The 20,991-nt window shown below is 30.4% G+C and overlaps 1 protein-coding gene across 1 annotated transcript; it reads right to left on the minus strand.

Annotated features, from left to right (window-relative positions):
- Window positions 1–8,658: 8,658 nt before the first annotated feature.
- On the minus strand, window positions 8,659–19,305 carry LOC132267109 (uncharacterized). Its single transcript, XM_059768164.1, has 14 exons — window positions 19,241–19,305; window positions 19,024–19,056; window positions 17,907–17,939; window positions 17,724–17,756; window positions 17,546–17,578; window positions 16,199–16,240; window positions 15,981–16,013; window positions 15,393–15,883; window positions 15,198–15,251; window positions 14,938–15,087; window positions 14,265–14,369; window positions 10,623–10,670; window positions 10,056–10,543; window positions 8,659–9,843 (listed from the first exon to the last, which is right to left on the minus strand). Exons 1-14 carry the CDS (start codon window positions 19,252–19,254, stop codon window positions 9,076–9,078), a joined length of 2,325 nt encoding a protein of 774 aa, XP_059624147.1. The 5' UTR covers window positions 19,255–19,305; the 3' UTR covers window positions 8,659–9,075.
- Window positions 19,306–20,991: the final 1,686 nt, after the last annotated feature.

Consider the following 20,991-nt stretch of genomic DNA (forward strand, 5'->3'; position numbering starts at 1 on the left):
CAAGAAATTCCACTAAGGTAAGAAAGCTCGAGCATGAACTTTAAAGCTCGAGCCTAACTTAAAGGTGCTCAAGCCTTTGCCTAAAAGCTCGAGTACATGATGCGTCGGAATATGAAAAGTTTATCCAAGTTCCCAGGATCTCGTGGCAAGGCTTAGGGATCGAGCATTAACACCTAGAGCTCGAGCCCAACACCTTCGGATCGAGCACCATGAAGAGAGGATTGAGCACCATCAATAAAAAGACGTTCCGGACAAATTTTGCTCCCAGAGCTCGAGCCCGAATCATAAAGCTCGAGCACCACCACTTCGGGCTCGAGCATAACTGAAAACTCTGAACCCACTTCAGTATTTTGGGTATAACTTTTGACTCAGAACTCTAAATTGAGCAAATGTAGCGACTCTAGAAAGAAGAATCGAAGCCCAATATTTTTGCCTCTAATAGCCATCTCGAGATTCACACTCTAAATAGGTCGAAATCGTTTAGGCTCGAGGTATGTTCTTGGAGGCTCGAGCCTTGTACCTGAAGCTCGAGCCTGGGACTTTGAAGCTCGAGCCTGGACATTCTGGAAGTCAAAAATACATGGGGGAATTACCAAAAATCATCTTTCTGTATTTCCGTAACAGCCCAATTGTTACCAAAAGCTGTAAAACCAATCTAAAGGGGATTGAGACTTGTTCTCCACTATAAAAGAAGAGGAGAAGGCCACAGAAAATCACCAATCTCTTATCTCTTATATCTCTCTCTCACGACAGCTTTTAGGGTTTTGAAGGGAAGTCCCCAAGAGAGAAGTGTAGACCTTGACAATAAAGACTACACCAACACAGATTATATCTAGCGTCGTCATGAGTGGCTAATTCCTCTCTTAGGGCATTGATGTAACCCGATCCGATTACTATGGTTTGATTGTTTATACTTTGGGAATTTAATAATTTATATACTTTGATTATATGATTTTGAGCAATTGAGTCAACTTAATTGGTGTTTTAATGAATTAATAGTTTTTGAATAGTTATTACCTTGTCTTAGATATAACTATTTATAAACTGTTCTCAACCCATTCTTATTGGATGGTATCTGGCGAAGCCCTACCGGACATAAAAATGGAGATCATGTAATGGTGTTCAAACGTATTTTGGGAATGAATATTTTCATAGGTTATACTTATGAAAGATGGATTATACTACAAAATTAGTTAGAACTAGGTAGGTAAATAGTCCATGCTAACCACAGATAGGTTATAGTTAATTGAAGTTCATGAAACATCTTTCTTTAAAATAGAATTAAATGAATGTTATTGAGTTTAATTCATATGATATATAAATTCTTGAAATCCCAAGGTTAAACAGTTGACCATAGTAGGAGGATCGTAGTGAAGTCAATCCCTAAGTATCTCTACCATTGATCTTTTCTTTTACTTTATTTATTTTCTGCTTATATAATTGCAACACAACGCATAAAATCAAATTCTTTTTCTAAATTAAAATAGTATTAATTGAAGACTTAATAAACCACCACAGTCCTTGAGGTTCGACACCCTCAATATAGCCCTATCCTACAAGGATTCGTTTTATTGCGAGTGGTTATTTATTATTGACACACATCAAGTCTGACACTGGGTCCATTTATCGAGAAAAAAAATAGAAGAGTGATGAAATTAGGTTTGGAACTTTGGATGGTGATGAATTAGATCAGTCAAAGTAAATAAGGAATTATGGAATGCATACATACTTGCATTGAAACATGCCTTTTTACTCATTGCGGACGTTTACCATGCTAAGCGTCTCTCTCCTTTCCTCTCCTCTCTCCCTCCCTCTGTATATAGTACCTTTTTCTGAATTCTTTTTTCTCTAATTTTTTATTTTTTATATTTGTTTTTCGGTCAAAAAATTGATGAGAGTGGTGGAGGTGACTTGTGTTGACCAATCTCATTAGTTTGTTGTAATAAGATTGTATAGGTGTCAAAATTTTAGTGACTCTTTTATTACACTGGTCCCACATTATTTAGTCAATTTTATAACAATACCTCAATATTAAATAGTGACCTTTTATGCAACGTGTAAAAAAGTTTTTACCAATTTCCGGTGGTGAAAGTGGACCGAAAATACTTTCTCTGCCCTAAAACTTAATGAATTGCATAGTTGGAGGGGGTTAGTTACACTTGGGGCATAGTTGAGGGGATTTTATTGCACTTTATCCTTTTTCATATGAGTATTACTTTTGTTTATTGGTCACGAGCTAAGTCAGACAATTCTTCTCAATAGGTGCTGCTCTCACGCTCAGAGTGCGCTCCCGCTCTCATACTCTGCGCGCGCTCTCGCTCAAATTCTCACTGTTTATGACTTAATTCTGTCACTCTCACGCTCCTACATTCAAATTCGCTCTCGCTCTCGCTTTATGTGACTTAGGTCACTAGATCATGTAATAATTTTTTTATTGTCGTAATTTGTGTGGGTACAGAAAGGGCTTTTATTGGGCCATGGCCTTCCCAAAATCAGGGAAAGGAAAAAAAAATCCCTAATAAGTAATTTTTTGGGGGGTAAATGAACAAGCAAACAAGAACGAACTGGACCCAGAACAATACAAATGGAAAAAGAAAAGGCCTTAGTTATAGGACCACGAGAATACATATAAAAAAACTAAAAAAAAAAAAAAGATCCAAAAAAAAACCTAAGAAGCATTCACTGCCAGAAGCAACCCAAAAGGCTCAACTTTGAAAAGCCGTTGGTGTAACGGTCCAATAAAATAAAATAAGTGTGTTGTCAGCCAAAAAAGATCTAGGTGAAAAGCAGACTTCATAATGCCCGAGTCCTGACTAGGCATGAACAGAAAGGGTGAACTTTGGAGCTGAATCACTGGAGCAATGAGTCGTCTTAGGCTGTCGTGGGGGTGGTTGAAAAGCGAGAAGTTTGCCGCAATATATTTTTAGCCATAGCAGAGTAAATTCCATAGAATATACTTGCAAAACAAAACATACATAAAAACAGAGTTGGAAATGGATTTGGGCCTTTGGTACTGTATGTAGAATTCGTTTCAAAGTATGAAAAATATTTGATTTGTGGCCCTTCAAAATCTAAAAATATACCTTTATTTTCTTACTGTTTTTCACTTCTTCTTTTATCTCCCTATTTTGTTTTCATATACCTTCGTTTTGGAAGCTCAAATTTTGAGAGAAAGGTCAAAAACAACTTAAACATAACCAATATTTCCATTATTCTTTGCATTCTCAAGGGATTATAAAGTACTTTCAATTTATAAATAATCTCCTAAATATGCTTTTTAGTTGAGAATATATATATATATATATATATATATATATATATATATATATATATATAGACTGGGAAAAGACACGTGCGATGCACGTGATGAATATTTTGTAACTTATTTTATTATTTGGTAAACTATTTTACTAAACAATTACCTATTTTTTAGTTGTTTTAATAATAATTTGAAACTCTTTTATTTTACTTCATTTTATATCAATTAATAAATATTTTTTATATTAATAAGTAAATACTAAAATACTAAAAGAAAATAAAATAGCTAATTTGTGATAGAGTTTTAGAAAAATTATTTAATTTTTTATATCAATTAATAAATATTTTTTATATTAATAATTCTTATCTAATTAGATTTCCTTTTATTAAAAACTCATAATAAATAGGTAATTTGTGTTAGAATTTTATAGAAACTCTTTTAAAAACTATTTTTATATCAATTAATAAATATTTTTTATATTAATAATTCTTGTCAAATTAGATTTTTTTTTTCTTAAAAAACTCATAATAAATCAATAAATAGGTAATTTTTGTTTGAATTTTATGAAAACTCGTATAAAAGTATTAGGTAATTTGTAATTTGAATTTTATTAGGTAATTTGAAATAATTTTTTAGGTAATATGAATTTTATTAGGTAATATTTTTTTGAATTAATAAATATTTTGTGGTAGAGTTTTAGAGAAATTATTTTATTTATATAAATAAATAAATACTGAAACTCTTTGCACATTTAATAATTGTATAGATAAAAACTATTTTTATATCAGTTAATAAATATTTTTTTATATAAATAAATAAATATCGAAACTCTCTTTATTTTTTTTCCAATAATGGTAATTCGTGTTAGAGTTTTATAGATACTCTTTTAAAACCACTTTTTTAATATAAATTCATAAATAATTTTTTATATTAATAATACTTATCTAATTATATTTCCATTTACTAAAAAACTCATAATAAATAGATAAGTAGGTAATTTGTGTTAAAGTTTTATAGAAAGTCTTTCAATATATATTTATCTATTGTGATAGAGTTTTATATAAATTATTTAATTTTCTTTAAATATATCCTTGTCTACTTAGATTTAATTTTATTAAGAAATTCATAATTATAAAAGCTAATTTGTGGTAGAGTTTTAGAAAAATTATTTTATTTTATATATCAATTAATAAATATTTTTTATATTACAAATTATTGTCTAATTAGATTTTCTTTTATTAAAAAATTCATAATAATAAATAGATAAACATGTTAATTTAAATTTTATTAGTTAGATTTTAGAGTTTTTTTTTTTTTATTTATAAAAACTTTTTCATATCAATTAATAAATATTTTTTATATATAAATAAATAAATACTTAAATAACTGAAACTCTTTGTACATTTAATAATTATATAGATAAAAACTCTTTTTATATCATTTAATAAATATTTTTTATATAAATAAATAAATACTGAAGCTTCTGTATTTTACTCTAAATTTCTAAAATTCTCAATTTCTATACCCCTTTCTTCTTCCTCCATACCTCTACTTATAGGCTTCTTGGATTAATAGGATGCGACATGTGTCCTCTTGATAATGACATAATCATAATTGGGCTGGGCCATTTATATTGTGATAATTACCAATAAAAAATAACTATTATTTTTATATCAATCAATAAATATTTTATTGTGATTGATTTTATTATGTAATTTTTAGAGTTTTATAGAAACTATTTTTATAAAAACTATTAATATGACAAAATTTAATTTATCATCTTCCTAATCCTTTTTCATTGATAAAATGATAAATGATATATATACAATCATATTTAGTGCCGAATTTTTAACAAAAATAACATATCATATCCTAATGTCTCTATATTTGTAATTTTTCTTTTTCATTTTTTTTTCAAATTTTTCAACAATTTATTAAATAAAACATCAAATTATATCCGTATCAATTAATAAATATTTTTTATTAAAAAAATCATAAGATTATGCATAAATAGATTTTCATTTATTAAAAAACTCATAATAAATAGATAAATAGGTAATTTGTGTTAGAGTTTTATAGAAAACCATTTAAAACCCCTTTTTCTATCAATTCATAAATAATTTTTTTATATTAATAATACTTGTCTAATTAGATTTTCTTTTATTAAAAAAACTCATAATAAATAGATAAATAGGTAATTTGTGTTAGAGTTTTATAGAAACTCTTTAAATATATCTTTGTATAGTGTAATAGAGTTTTATTGAAAATAAAATAGTTAATTTGTGATAGTGTTTTATAGAAATTATTTTATTTTCTCTAAATATATTTTTGTCTAATTAGATTTAATTTTATTAAGAAGCTCATAATAAAAGCTAATTTGTGGAAGAGTTTTAGAAAATTTATTTTTTTATATATCAATTAATAAATATTTTTTATTTTAACAATTCTTTTTTATTAAAAAAAACTCATAATAAATAGACAAATATATTTTCTTTTACTAAAAAACTCATAATAAATAGATAAATAGGTAATTTGTGTTAGAATTTTATAAAAACTCTTTTAAAACCTCTTTTTATATAAATTAATAAATATTTTTTTATATTAATAATCTTGTCTAATTAAATTTCATTTTATTAGAAAACTCATAATAAATAGATAAATAGGTAATTTGTGTTAGACTTTTTTAGAAACTCTTTAAATATATCTTTATCTAATGTGATAGAGTTTTATTGAAAATAAAATAGATAATTTATGATAAAGTTTTATAAAAAATATTTTATTTTCTCTAAATATATCCTTGTCTAATTAGATTTAATTTTATTAAGAAACTTATAATAAAAGCTAAATTGTGGAAGAGTTTTAGAAAAATTATTTTATTTTAGATATCAATTAATAAATATTTTTACTTTAATAATTTTTTTTTCTTTTTATTAAAAAACTTATAATTGACGACGGCCGTTCCTATACGCTAAAATAATGTAGTGAATATGTGGTTCAAGAAAAGCCTTTTATGTCAAATTTAAATTTATAAAAACCACTACTAACACTACTACTAACGTAGCAAGAGTGAGTAGGGATCGTCCCAAGGGATTATACGTGTTGGAATTTAATTTCGACTCTAATGGATCACAAGATTGCAAAGAAAGGGTTTGGATTGGTTTGATTAAACTAAGGTGCAATGAAATTAAAATGCAAGTAAAGTAAACTAGTTAGAGATAGAGATTTAAGAGATATGAAGAGAGGTCTTAGGGTGTTGGAATCACCACTAAGCTCATATAATTAATCACTTGCTTTCTATTAATGGAGAATACATTATTGTGAACAAAATGCCACTACCAATTGTAATATTAAGCATGGACCATCAAATTCATTGTATGAATTGTCTACTTAACCAACAAATAAACTAAGTGTAAAACAACCCATCAAATCTAAACATAACCCATTAAACTAGTCACAGTTGTAGCACACATCAATCTAGAGAATCATGGAATTTGCAATAATAAGCTATGGAATATCAAATCAAGCATAGATTGTCTACCTACCTACAAACATGAATTAAATTGTAGAACAACCCATCAATATAAGTATAATCCATCAAATTAATTAACAAGCCCATTCAATGAAAACTCATGCTTAGCCATCACTAAATCTTTAATTAATCACACATAGACATGCAACCAATATAGAGAATCTAATGTAGAGATCAACTCCCAAATAATCACACATAAAACAACATATAATCAAACAGAGAATCAATAGAAAGAATTAATCCACATGAATCATGTAAGAAATAATTCCTAATTTAATCACACATAGACATGTAAACAAACTAGAGAATTAATAGGAAGAATTAAACCATAGAAATCATAGAAATAAACCAAGATTCAGTAAATTCACAAGGCTGGAACACTAATCACAACAATATATATAAATCCCCAAAAATAGAAATACAAGGGTTAAGATTACACAAGACTTAGGGTTCATCCAAGCCCTAAGTTTAGATCTAGCCAATCATGGAGGAGGTAGATGTGGTCATGAAACCCTCAAGGGCAAGCTCCAAACATGGCTCCATCTTCTTCTTCCTCTTCTTATTCTTCTTCTTTGAAGCTATAGAGATATAGAGAGAGTGGATCTAGAGATGGGTTCTTAAGATGTGCCTCCACTTCCCTTTTTCTTCTAACCCTAATCTCTAACTTTTTTAGAGAGAGAAATTAAAATTACAATGTAAAAGTAAAATAATAAAAAGCTTCTTTACAAAATGGGTCACATCCCTTTATATAGAAGGTCCTTTTCTTAGTTACTAAGTCAGGAATATAGCTCCAAAAATATCTAATCCCGTACTATGTGGTAGGTGGGAGTTTTGGGCGCGCGCGGGAATAAGACAACTCGCTATCAGCAAAAGTTCGATTGATCAGACTTTTTCTTCGATCGATCCAACTTTTATTTTCGATCGATCCAACTTTTATTTTCGATCGATCTCAGAAAAAACAATCGATCTCAGAAAAAGTTGGATCGATCCAACTTGGTAGTTTTTCAGCATTAGCCTCATTTTGTTCCAAATCAGCTTCCTTTTGCTCCGAATCCTCACTAGGGAAGCGATGTGTGTACCCAGGGGCAAAAATGAAACTTCCCAATGCACAGTATCTTTTATTTTTTCATTAAAAATAAATACTTTAATTTGAAGGATAGAAGTGTAAATTTACATTGATTTTTTGTGGTCAAACTGTCAATATGGACATTTCTGTAATATTGCTATAACTTCTATCTACATACACAATATAGAAACCTCGTGGGTGATTTGTGTAATTTGCCCTTTCATTTTTATGGAAAGTCCGACTAAATTCCCAAACCATAGAAGAGATTCATGTAATTATGGCAAACCATAAGAGAGGTTTGTATAATTCATCCATATATATATATATATACACACACACACATCCCAAGGTATAAGCAAGTTGTATAGAAATCAAGAAATAGCGTGGGTTTCAGCCAAGGTTGAAAAGCAGGCTCAGCCCAAGAAACCGTTATATGACAGGGCCCCTGTCCAACCCGTGATGGGTAAATATGAATTATATATATGATATTGGAAAAACACTGCAGCACTCAAGAAATTCAAATTAAATGCTAGTTTGAGTTCTTGGGTTGGGTGTGAAGGAATAAGCAACCATTTTTTAATCTATATATCTTCATAGCGAAATTAATACATCCGTTAGATTTCTAAATGATACCACAAACATCATTATGTACTTAATTTATGTATGATTGTTATTTATTTATTTTTCGTAATCTTGTTTATTTTAGTATCTTAAGTTATCGATTTGTTTCCCACCCTAGTTTCAATTGAGGCAACATACTTCATATAAAATCATCATCTCAGTCTTGGTAATGGACTAATTGTTTTGGTAATTGTCTTATTCACTAATGCTTAATTATTATTATTTTTTCTTTCTTCTTCAATGATATTGTCATATAGACTTACTAGAGAAATCATACATATTCTTCTAAATTCGGAGGATATATGCTAACCATATCATCAAAATATAAGATGACAGTTACCCGGAATAAGTGGTCTTCCTAACATGTCGAGTTCACCGTTCTCCATGAAACCGCTTTACAGAAAAATCACTTTTACACAAAATCACCAAATACCTAATTATTGTGTTTGGGAGTATCGAATCGATGCTTTGAATTTAAAATGAAAAAATTTTAGTTTAAAGTTTTAACTAAATTTCTTCCGATTCTAAATCCAAACCGCCAATTCATACTCCCAAACATAGCAAACATGTTTTTAAACCGACAACAATTTTATGATAACTCTACAAATAGTCACCTTTTTGTGACACCCAAAGTTTCTTCATATCACTCAGACCCTCCCAAACTTGACCCATAAAATTCTTCAATATACTTGAACCACGAGCCAGTCTTGTACCACTTGTTGGGTTCTCTTTCGGAATATAGTCATTTGGATTGTTGAAGAAGGAACATTTTGTACTCCGGTTGAAGATGCTACGTCCATAGGTAGATGAGATCATGTCAACAAACAGTGGAAATTGCAATAAAGCAAATAAGGTTACTGGGACACTAGCAAGCAAAATGATTGGAGTTGCTGCGCTTTTTATCTGTTCGCCGATCGCAATATAAAGAGTGACACCAAAAGCAATCATCATGGTGGCAATGGACAAGAAATGAGTGGCAAGACCAATTATCAATCTCTTGGGTAATGCCTTGAGGAAGTCTTCTTCCTCAAAGCGTGAAGTGAGGATACTCAAGAACATTAACACTGCAGTGACAGAAGAGAATAAAGATAATGCATCTGATATAATGAAAACCTTAAAAGAGTTTCTCCCTTGGAATTGGGGCATCCCTGAATTATCTTTAAGACCACCTGGTAATGTGAACGCTGCAGCAAACATAACAGTGACAATAAGAGTGGCCACAATTGTGCATGATGTTGCCGTCTCTCTCATCCATTTTTCTCCTTCTTTGACTAATTCAGAATGTGATTTCGAGAACAATTCTAGAGGAGTTTCGTCATCCTTGTTAGCAAGAACTTGGAATGAAGATGGTACCATCCTCTCGACCTCCTACCACGTATAATTAATCATGAGATCGAAAGAAGTATTAATTAAATTAATAATGAGATAGATTAAGTTTCGAGTACTTCCATTAATCTAGCTAGATAAAAAGAAGTTTGAAAAGTGTGTGTGTATATATATATATATATATATATATATATATATATTGATGAAATATATTGAAAGCTAAGAATAATTAGATTACGCATATATGTACGTACCTTGTACCATTGTAGTTCTCTCTGCACTTTCATAGCTGCACCGGGAGCTTTACTGAATATCTTCCACGACTGTTGTTCTCCTTGTTTTTTTAACTGTTGTTCTTCTTGTTTTTCAAAAGCTTCATTTGAAACAACCAGTGGGTATGCCGCTATGTGTAACATGCTGTTCGAGTCCACAAGAGTTCCAGTGGCTTTGTTTCTTTGTTCAGTATTTAAACCATATAAGAGGTTCCATATTTTCTCTTGACGGAAAGCAAGTGCAATGTGAAATATGGTTCCGCTTTTCTTATTCCCCCATAACAAAGCAGGATTCGACCTCAGCACTTCCTCAACAAATTCCGCATTCCCACATCTGATGGCTACTTTTATCGCCTCAAAGTAAACTTCAACAAAATCAGGATCAAAAGTCCATATTGGGGAACACATCTTGCTAAGTAGTTCATGGGCTTGCATGTTTTTTATCTTCATATTTGATACTTCCTCAATACCTGCAATTCTTATACAATTAAGTAGAAATATTATAAAATAAAAAAAATAATAAAAAAAGTACTCTACTTTAATTCGTACCTATTGCTTTAGCAACATTTGACATTAGTCCTTGTAGAAAATGGAGCACTGTTATACATCATAAGAAACAAAGCATTCAATTAGGTAAAAAGAATATATATATATATATATATATATATATATATGAAAAAAAATTTCAAGTATATGAAAAATATTTGACATGCAAAATTGGGAGAAAGATCGACTAAGCTAGAGATACCCGTTGAATGAACTATATGTTAAAATTAGATTAATGCCATGTTTATTATGCATTTGGGTTTATTCATGTATATGTTATTGTACATGTATCAAGTGGGTACATGTATCAATATATATTGTGTACATGTATCAAGTGGCATGTCTCATGTGTGTGGTTGAGAATTGTCTTGAAAAGTTCAAAGGTTTATGAGAGAATAATATATATAGTATAAGGTATTTGTTGTTAAGATATATCAACACAATAAAGAATTCAATACAATACAGAAAAATATTTGTTTCTTCATTCTTCTCCTCTCTTCAGTTAGAAATTATTTAGTTGGTTGAAACTACAGCCAACATAAGTGGTATCAGAGCTTGATTTCGATCAAGGGCAAATTGGGTGTGAAGCTTATTGACGGGAAAACAAACCCTGAAGAAGATCGATCATGATGGCGACTACAAGAAATCAAAACCAAGGTGCCCATCAATCAGCACTTCCCATTTTTGATGGTGAAAATTATGATTTTTGGTATGTGAAGATGAAGACCATTTTTCTCTCATATGATTTATGGGACAATGTTGAAGATGAGCATGATGGATGAACTGGAGGATACAACAACTTTAACGAATGCCTAAAGACAACAATTGAAGGATCATAAGAAGAAAGATGCAAAAGCTTTAGGCTTGATTCAATAAGGAGTTACTAATACAATCTTTCCCAGAATTATCAATGCTTCTAAAGCAAAGGAGGCATGGGAAATCCTTGAGAAGGAGTATAGATGCAGCACGAAGGTAAGAACTGTAAAAATCTTTGAGAAGAGATTTTGAAAATATGAAGATGAAAGAAATGGAGTTGTTGAAAGATTATTTTTCTAAACTTATGGAGGTGGTAAATCAAATGAAGACCTATGGGGAAAATATTTCTAATCAAAGAATTGTTGAAAAAATTATGATTAGTTTACTGCAAAAATATGGCCCCATTGTTGCTGTTATTGAAAAGACTAAAGAGCTTGAAACCTTGAGTGTTGAAGAATTAATGGGTTCCATAAAAACATTTGAGCAAAGGTTGAGTAGGCGCTCCGAAAAGATAATTGAAAGTGCCTTTCAATCCAAGCTCAATATTAGTTCCAAAAATCAAGAAAAATACCCATCAAGTTTTGATCAATCCAAAGGTGAATCTTCTAGAGTTGGAAGACATGAAAGAGGAAGAGGAAGAAATAATTTTGAGAGAAGTGAAAATATAGAAGCCACTCAACAAAATTGTGGAATTTGCAAGAGAAGTAGCCATGTTGACAAAGATTGTTGGTTTTGGGGAAAACCTCAATGTTTCAATTGCAAGAAATTTAGACACGTTCAAAAAGATTGCTGGTTGAAAACAAATCAGCAAGCTAATTTTTCCGAAAAGCAAGAAAATAAAGCGAGCATGTTTTATGCTTGTCACATGGGCATCGGAACAAAAGGATGATGTGTGGTTTCTTAATAGTGGGTGTAGTAACCACATGACCGGAGATAAAAACATATTCTTGGAGATTGATTCTTCATCAAATTCTAAAGTGAGGATGGGAAATGGTGCCTTGGTCCAAGCAAAGGGAAGAGGTATTATTGCCACAGAGACAAAGAAAGGAAGAAAGCATATTCGGGATGTGTTACTTATTCCGGATTTGGAGCAAAATTTGTTTAAGTGTTGGGCAGCTTATAGAGCATGGGTATTCAATTCATTTTGATGAGGACTCTTGCAAAATTTATGACAAGGGAAGACAAACAAAATCATATTGTGGCAAAAATCAAGATGGGGAAAAATAGAAGCTTTCCTCTCATTTTTCATATTCAAAAAATATGGCCTTGAAGATGGATGTTGTTGATGAGTCATGGCTTTGGCATAGAAGACTTGGGCATTTGAATTTCCAAAGCTTAAAGAATTTACAACAAAATAGCATGGTGTATGGGCTGCCAACAATACAAGAAGTTAAAGAAGTTTGTGAAGGTTGTGCTTTTGGCAAACATTATCGAGAGTCATTTTCGAAAGAGAATGCATGGAGGGCTATAGCACCACTAGAGCTTGTTCATACCGATGTGTGTGGACCGATGACAACACCAACTCATTTGGGTAACACGTATTTTATTATTTTCGTTGATGATTTTTCAAGAATGAAATGGATTTATTTCATGAGATAAAAATCAGATATGTTCTCTATTTTCAAAAAATTTCAAAAGCTTGTTGAAAGGCAAAGTGGCCATCTTATCCAAGTGTTAAGAAGTGATAGAGGTGGACAGTACAACTCAAATGAATTTGAAAAGTTTTGTGAAGATATTGGCTTGGAGAGGCAATTAACGGTTAGGTACACTCCACAACAAAATGGAGTGGCAGAAAGAAAAAAATAGAACAATTATTGAGATGAGAAAATCAATGCTTCAAGAGAAGGGGCTTCCTAAATCATTTTGGGGTGAAGCCGTGTATACGGCTGTTTACTTGATGAATAGGAGTCCAATAAAAGTGGTGTAGAATAAAACTCCATTTGAAACATGGAGTGGAAGGAAGCCATCATTGAATTACTTGAAAGTTTTTGAGTGTATTTGTTTTGCTTATGTTCCAAGAGAAGTGAGGCACAAACGTGATGAAGCTAGTGAAAAATGCATCTATATGGGTTATAGCCCAAAATCAAAGGGCTATAGACTCTTTAACTCGAAGAAGAATAAATTGATTATTTATAGAGATGTTCTCTTTAAGGAAAAAGCTTTTTGGGATTGGAAAGAGAAGAAAGTTCAAGATCAAATCATCACTTTTAATGAAGAATCAAAAAATCAAGAAAATGAAGATGAAGATATTCTTGAAGATCCACAAGAAATGTCTCCAATTGCTAGCTCACAATTAGCCCCAACTTCACCATCAAGTTCAAATTCCTCATCTCCAAGTTCAACTCCAAGAAGAATGAAAAGTCTTCGTGATGTGTATGCAAGTTGCAATTTTTGTGTTGTTGAGCCGAAGAGGTTTGAAAATGCAATTAAAGAAGTGGTAAGGAAGAAATTCAAGAAGAAGAGGAAGAGGATGAGATTCAACTCAATTATTGCAAGACCGAAGACCAAGATGCGGACATCTTCACCAAAGCACTTCCAAAAAATAAGTTTGAATACTTTAGAGAATTGTTGGGTGTCTCAACATGGCATTAAGGGGGAAGTGTTAAAATTAGATTAATATCATGTTCATTATGCATTTGGGTTTATTCATGTATCTGTTATTGTACATGTATTAAGTGGGTACATGTATCAAGTGTGTGGTTGAGAATTGTCTTAAAAAGTTCAAAGGTCAATGAGAGAATAGTATATATAGCGTAAGGGATTTGTTGTTAAGATATATCAACACAACGAAGAATTTAATACAATACAGAAAAATATTTGTTTCTTCATTCTTCTCCTCTCTTCACTTAGAAATTATTTAGTTGGTTAAAACTACAGCCAACACTATACCTTTGAAGCATTTGGAACTGGAAAGAGGAGGAGAACTGGAATCCCCTAATTGATTTTCTAAATCGCTCGTACTCCGCTGAATGCTAACTGGTTGCACATCAATACCTATCAGAGAGAGAATGATAATATCATTTTTAAGGTAGTGTTACTTTGCCGGAGGAGTTGAACAAAATTCCTTCACAATACAATTTGATTGACAAGATATAAATAAGTATATGTCATTCTAAACTTCAGGCTTTAAAATCATTTTTCATTATTTAAATAGAAACACAATATTTCATCCAAGTTATATAGTCGTGAACTGATTAGGACATGCCAGCAGTCTCTACCAGTCCTTTTCAGTTGTTAAAATTAAGATGTATGTACTTACCCAAAAAAAAAAAAAATTAAGATGTATGTACAATTAATTAATACAATATCTATGCATCTAATAAATTAATAAAGTAATGAATAAAGTAATAAAGTTACCGGTCCTTTTCAGTTGTTAAAATTAAGATGTATGTACTTACCCAAAAAAAAAATTAAGATGTATGTACAATTAATTAATACAATATCTATGCATCTAATAAATTAATAAAGTAATGAATAAAGTAATAAAGTAATGTTAGAGAGTACGACAATAGGACATATCCATTAAATTTATATATATAAAAGTAGATGAGCATTTACATACACTTGTAAATCCAGCTTTTAAAGTATCCGAGTTGATTTTTATTTGAAAATGCAGAGACCATCTTTGCCATTCTATTCAAGTTCCCTTCCAAATACCCATGAACCACTCCTTTATTATCATCTTCGCGTTCCCACAACTTCAGTGCCAAATCTGTGGAAGCATGTGCATGCCAATATATAAGAGATCGAGTGAAATATTTATTGCAGATTTTATTGAAGTATATATATATATGTGTGTGTGTGTGTGCATGTATTACATACCATAGTTCTCACTCTTAATAAATTCCGTGACCATAATCTTATTCACAGCACTATCTGGAAGTCGAACAAACAAATATTCCACGTTAAAAAAACACTTTTCTCTGTCCACATGGGTTAAAAAAATGGATTTAAAAATCAATAAATCATTTTCGATGCGTTTAATTAGTTGTACGCATGCATGCAGTACGCACGTACCTAGAAAGAGCGAACCAAGAAATTCACGAATTAACCCATGATCACCATCCTTAATAGAATGACAGTGACGTAGAAAATGGAACATCTGCTCGTTATTGTAAACTGCAGCTAGGGTGAGTGGGATATGTTGATCATCATTTTTTATTGGCAGCCATAAACCAGCATTACTTGCTTTATCAAATAACGCTTTTGCGATTGTTGTGTTCCCACCCCTGGAAGCAACATGAAGTGCTGTGTCACCATAATCATCTTGTATGAATGCAAGGTCACTAACATCTATCCTCTTCAAAATCTCATCCACCAACTCCGCGTGCCCGTGGGAAGCAGCAATGTGAATTGCAGTTTCACTTCTTGTAGAAATCCTAGAGACTCTTGCATATGGATGTTTATCCAGGATTTCTTTCACACTGCTTAAATCACCACTCACCAATGCCCTGTACAGCTTTATATTCACAACTCTATGTTCCCATTGTGTCTCTGAAAGAATAGACCTGCATATATATGCATTTAATTAATTAATTAGAAATTAAATATATGAAATTAATTAACTAGGATGATCATCAACAAGTATATTATATAATATCTTACATGATTGGCTTCGCACGATGCTCCATCTCTGATCTGCATGCATTAATTAATAAATATGTATATATATTTTTCATATTAATCTCAAAATTATATATATATAAAAAATGCATGCTAAACAAACATATAACTAGCCAAGCCATAAAGAAATTAATTAATTAGGATCTCATAATTCTCATTTAGCTAATAAGTCAATAAGTATATATTATGTAGTATCTTACACGATTGGCTTGATAGCAGTCGCCACCTGGGCCACCTCTGATCTGCATATATATATATATATTAATCTCAAAATTACATATAATGCATGGTAAACTATATAACATATACTACTTACCAAAACAAAAATAACTATACAACATATAGTTAGTTAGTCAGTAATTAGTTAATTAGGATCTCACCTAACTAATAAGTCTTAAGAAGTATAATATATATATATATATATAATATCTTACATCACTGGCTCGATAGCGTCCTCCACCCTTGATCTGCATGCATTAATATGTATATGTTTCATTTCAATCTCAAATTTATATCTACAAAATGCATGCTAGACAAGCATATGATTAGCTAGACAAGAATTAAGAGTAAAGTGCATAAAACCCTTCTAAACTATTGCGCATTTGAAAATCGAATTTTTTTATATTTGATTATTTTTTTGGTATCTCAGAACTCTCCTAGGCAAGGGCCCTTTGGACCCACCCTATACTACAAACTGAGAGTGTATCTCCTGGCCCCATAGGATGCACCATTTTAATCCGGGAGTAATAAAGCCCTTTTGAGTTTTGAAGTTCATTAATCTCCCTAGACTACAAATTGCCCCCCTTGAACTATCTTTTCTCTTATTTAAATATTGATTATACCATTTACCTTAACTTTATTATTAGTATCAATTTATCATAGCAACGGGAAAACAAAAATAGAGCTGTAACTATTTTCTAAAATGATTAACTTATTAATAAATATTTTTTATTTATAATAAAATTTATTATACTTAGTTTAAACATAGGGAAAAAAAGGGAAAAACTTTTTTACCATACAAAAAAAAAAATAAGAAACCTTCTTTTTTCGTACAAAATAATTATGAAAAAATAATAAATTACTTAAATAAAAAAAATACTTTATTTTTCATGCAATATATTTATAAAAAAAAAATTACTTAAATTATTTTATAATTTTTTACTTAAGACCTTTATTTGAACAATTGATTTCAAGAATTAAAGATAAATTTATAAATAAATAAAAATAATGGAGAATATGTCATTACATTAGTATAATTTTTTTTCATAATTTATTTTAATAAGAAAGATTGATTAATTAAGTGTAATTCAATAATAAAAAAAATGGCATTATGATTATTTAAGTAAAAAATAGACCAAGTTTGAGGGCATTTTGCTACAAAATGTGATAGTTTATGGTGTATTGTGGACAAAATATAGTTCAAGAGGGTTATTTGTGAATTCAGACATAGTTCAAGGGGTTTTTACACTTTATCCGGAAAATTAATTAATTAGGATCTCGATCATCTAGCTAAAATAAGTCAACAAGTATAATATGTAGTATCTTACATGACTGGCTCGATAACATCCTCCACCTTTGATCTGCATGGATATATATATATATTATTAGATCATTCTCAAAATTATATATATATAATGCAATGATAAGCAAATATATAGTTAGCTAGACAGGAATTAGTGATCTTATCTAGCTAATAAATCAGCAAGTATATATATAGTATCTTACATGACTGGATTGATAGCGTCCTCCATCCTTGATCTGCATGCATTTATAGTTCATGTCAATCTCAAAATTATATATATATATGAAATAAATGGTAAACAAACATATAGCTAGCTAGACAGGAATTAATTAGTAGGATCTCATATCTAGCTACTAAGTTAACAAGTATTATATATAGTATCTTACATGACTGGCTCGATAGCGTCCTCCACCTCTGATCTGCATGCATTAATATACGCACATATTAACATATATATATATATATATATATATATATATATATCAATCTCAAAATTGTATAAATATCGATCAAATGCATGGTAAAAAAACATATAGCTAACTAGATAAGTATTAGACCGGAATTAGTTAAGGATAATACTTCACTCTTGCCCCCATCACGATAAACACTAACGTGTCCCAATAAAAGATTGACACCTCTTTTAAACTTAAAAAAATACAAAACATGCATTATATCTATTTTTTAGGGTTAAACCGACCGATCTATTTTTTTCCTCTCGTTGCTCCCATATGTATATTTCAATCACACATTCATCTACATCTTTCTTTTTCCTTAGCTCCACCCGCCAATCATTCCGCCATAGAATTGAGTGAAAAAAATAATAACTTTCATATATAGCATGCATAAAAAATAGTTGAAGTAGATTTTGAAAACGGAGAAATAGAAATGGATAGTTTAATCTTTTTTAAGGATAGTTTTCTCTCTTAAGAAAATTAAAAATAACAGAAAAAAGTAGGAAAGAATTTTCCATGAGTTGTTCTCTAGAAATATAATTAAAAGAAGATACATTGAAAATTAAGTAATTTTAAAACTATTTCTGGTTTTTTTTATATGATTCTAAAAAACTGCCTGAAACTATTTCAGAATTAAAAGAATTTTTATTATTCTAAAACTTTTAAATCAAAGGCGCATCTCAAATAGAATCTTTCCTTGGGGCTTTTGGTCGGTCACCGTTGAAAACTCATATAAGACCTTAGAGCTCTCACTGGAACGGGTTTGGCAGTCGGAGCTAAGGAAAAAGAAAGATGTGAATGACCATGTGAGTGAGATACATAGATGAAAATAATAATAATAATAATAATAACCATAAAAATGAGATCTGTCCAGTTTAAATATAAAAATGGGTATAACCCATATTTTGTACTTTTTTAAGTTTAAAAGAGGAGACACGTTAATGTGTAGGATACATTCTGTCGAGACATGACTGAAGCACTATCCATTAATTAATTAGGATCTCATCTAGCTAATAAGGGAGAGTATAATATATTATATATGGTATCTTACATGACTGGCTTCACAGCGTCCTTCAGTTTTGATCTGCATGCATTAAATATATATATATATATATATACATATCAGTTCCAAAATGATATATATAAAATGAATGGTACGTAAACAAACATATAGCTAGATACACACGAATGAATTAATTAGTATCTCATGTAGTTAATAAGTGTAACAACTATAACACAGAGTAATATATATATATAGTATATCTTACAAAGTCTCCTTCATACTGAACAGCTAGTACTCTTCGGTCACTTCCGTCCACCTCTGGAATTAAATTAATAACTATACAGTGGGTTTATGTCTAAAATGCACTTGCCTATTATAGTACAGATATATTATTCCTTCCTCTTCCACCACACAAATGAATTAAGCTACGTAGGTCATTTTTCTCACAGCCTTCACAGGCACTCCAAGCATATTTTACATATATATATATATATATATATATATATATATATATATATATATGTCATTTTTCTCACAGCCTTCACAGGCACTCCAAGCATATTATATATATATATATATATATATATATATAATTTGTTTATTAGAATTAAGTAGCTAGCACTATATTATCAATCTCAAACAATCTCATGAAAAACAAATTGAAATTATTCTCAAAATATATGGATGATCCAAAACGTTATTCACGAAATTTGGAACAAATGAGGGGCATCAACCTTTTTTCTGATTACAAGCAATGTTTTATGCCAACTCGTGACCAACTTTCCATTACGCTGTAGAGATATATGCCCAACCAGGCATCAGAAACACACGATTCACACACATCCGTAGGCCCATTTTGATTCTTGTATTTTTGGCCAAATTTTATTTTTTTCATTTTCATTTAGTCATATTTATTATTCACTTTTTGGTGTAATTTTATTTTGATTCAAATTTTATAATCGAACAATACTGAGATTTTGACAATCTGCCCTATGCGTATTCAAACGTCTTTCTCTCTCTATCTTTCACTATCAATTTTCCTTGCATAATGATTGAGAATTCAACCGTCCGATAAATTCGATTAATATTATATGAATAGAGCCTGGTGTCATCATAACGTCAAAAATATTAATGACATCATGATGATGTCAATTCTCACCCGCATAAATAAAATCAGAGTTGTCCGACTCTCAAATTTCAAATCATTATCCATTTCACATTTTTCTTCCACCCTCTACTGTGTTCTACACCTTTCTCGATCTATACCACCCTCAACCAATATTGTAGCATATTTTTATATATTTATTTATATTTTTGGGCATCTTCCGCTACTTTACATGTAAAAATCCCTATATAAGGGATTATTACATATAAATGGTATTAATGATCCATGTTTATCCATTTAATCAAGTCAAAGTCTCGTTATTATATATATGTGTATCATCTTGTATTAAAGGTTAAAACTTTAATTATGATGATTTTATTAGAGATGCTTTATTTATCAGTTTTAAGAGGCTTGATAGAGGGAACTTGCTCGTGGGTCTAACCCGCGATTTATTTTTTAGGTTATTAGAAGTTCCAATCTCGAGGTTGAGGCCGCAGCTAGGAGACTGTCATTCATCTACTCATCTTGTTTACATTTAAGTAGTATTGTTATTTATTGTTAGATGTTATGCTTAAAATGGTGGATTAATAGTTTATGGTTTAAGAATTCTTAACTTATAGGATTCCCAAGTTGTATTTTAGAATTTTAAATTCATGTAATTTATTTTTGTAAATGAGGTTTTATTTTATTAATAGAATTTCGTTCAATAATTTATTCATTTTTTTTATTCTTCTTGTATTCTGTGTTCGTTTAAATACTAAATTATTTTTATATCCCCGGGTCTTCGGGTGTGGGTCTGGTCAACCTACACTTGGAAATTCAGGGGTATCATAGTTGATATGATTATTATATATAAATGGCGCTAATGACTCATATTTACCATTTGATAGAGTCAAAGTATCATAATTTCG

This window comes from Cornus florida, unplaced genomic scaffold (genome assembly GCF_030987335.1).
Source record: "Cornus florida cultivar Cherokee Brave unplaced genomic scaffold, ASM3098733v1 CherokeeBrave_3.0.0_Hap2_Chr07, whole genome shotgun sequence".
NCBI lineage: Eukaryota > Viridiplantae > Streptophyta > Magnoliopsida > Cornales > Cornaceae > Cornus > Cornus florida.

Excerpts from the sequence above, each read along its gene's own strand:
- LOC132267109 (XM_059768164.1), bottom strand. Across the intron at positions 17,757-17,906 it reads GACGCTATCGAGCCAGTCAT|ATCAAGGATGGAGGACGCTA; the intron begins GTAAGATACTAT and ends AAATGCATGCAG. Across the intron at positions 17,579-17,723 it reads GACGCTATCAATCCAGTCAT|ATCAAAGGTGGAGGATGTTA; the intron begins GTAAGATACTAT and ends ATATCCATGCAG.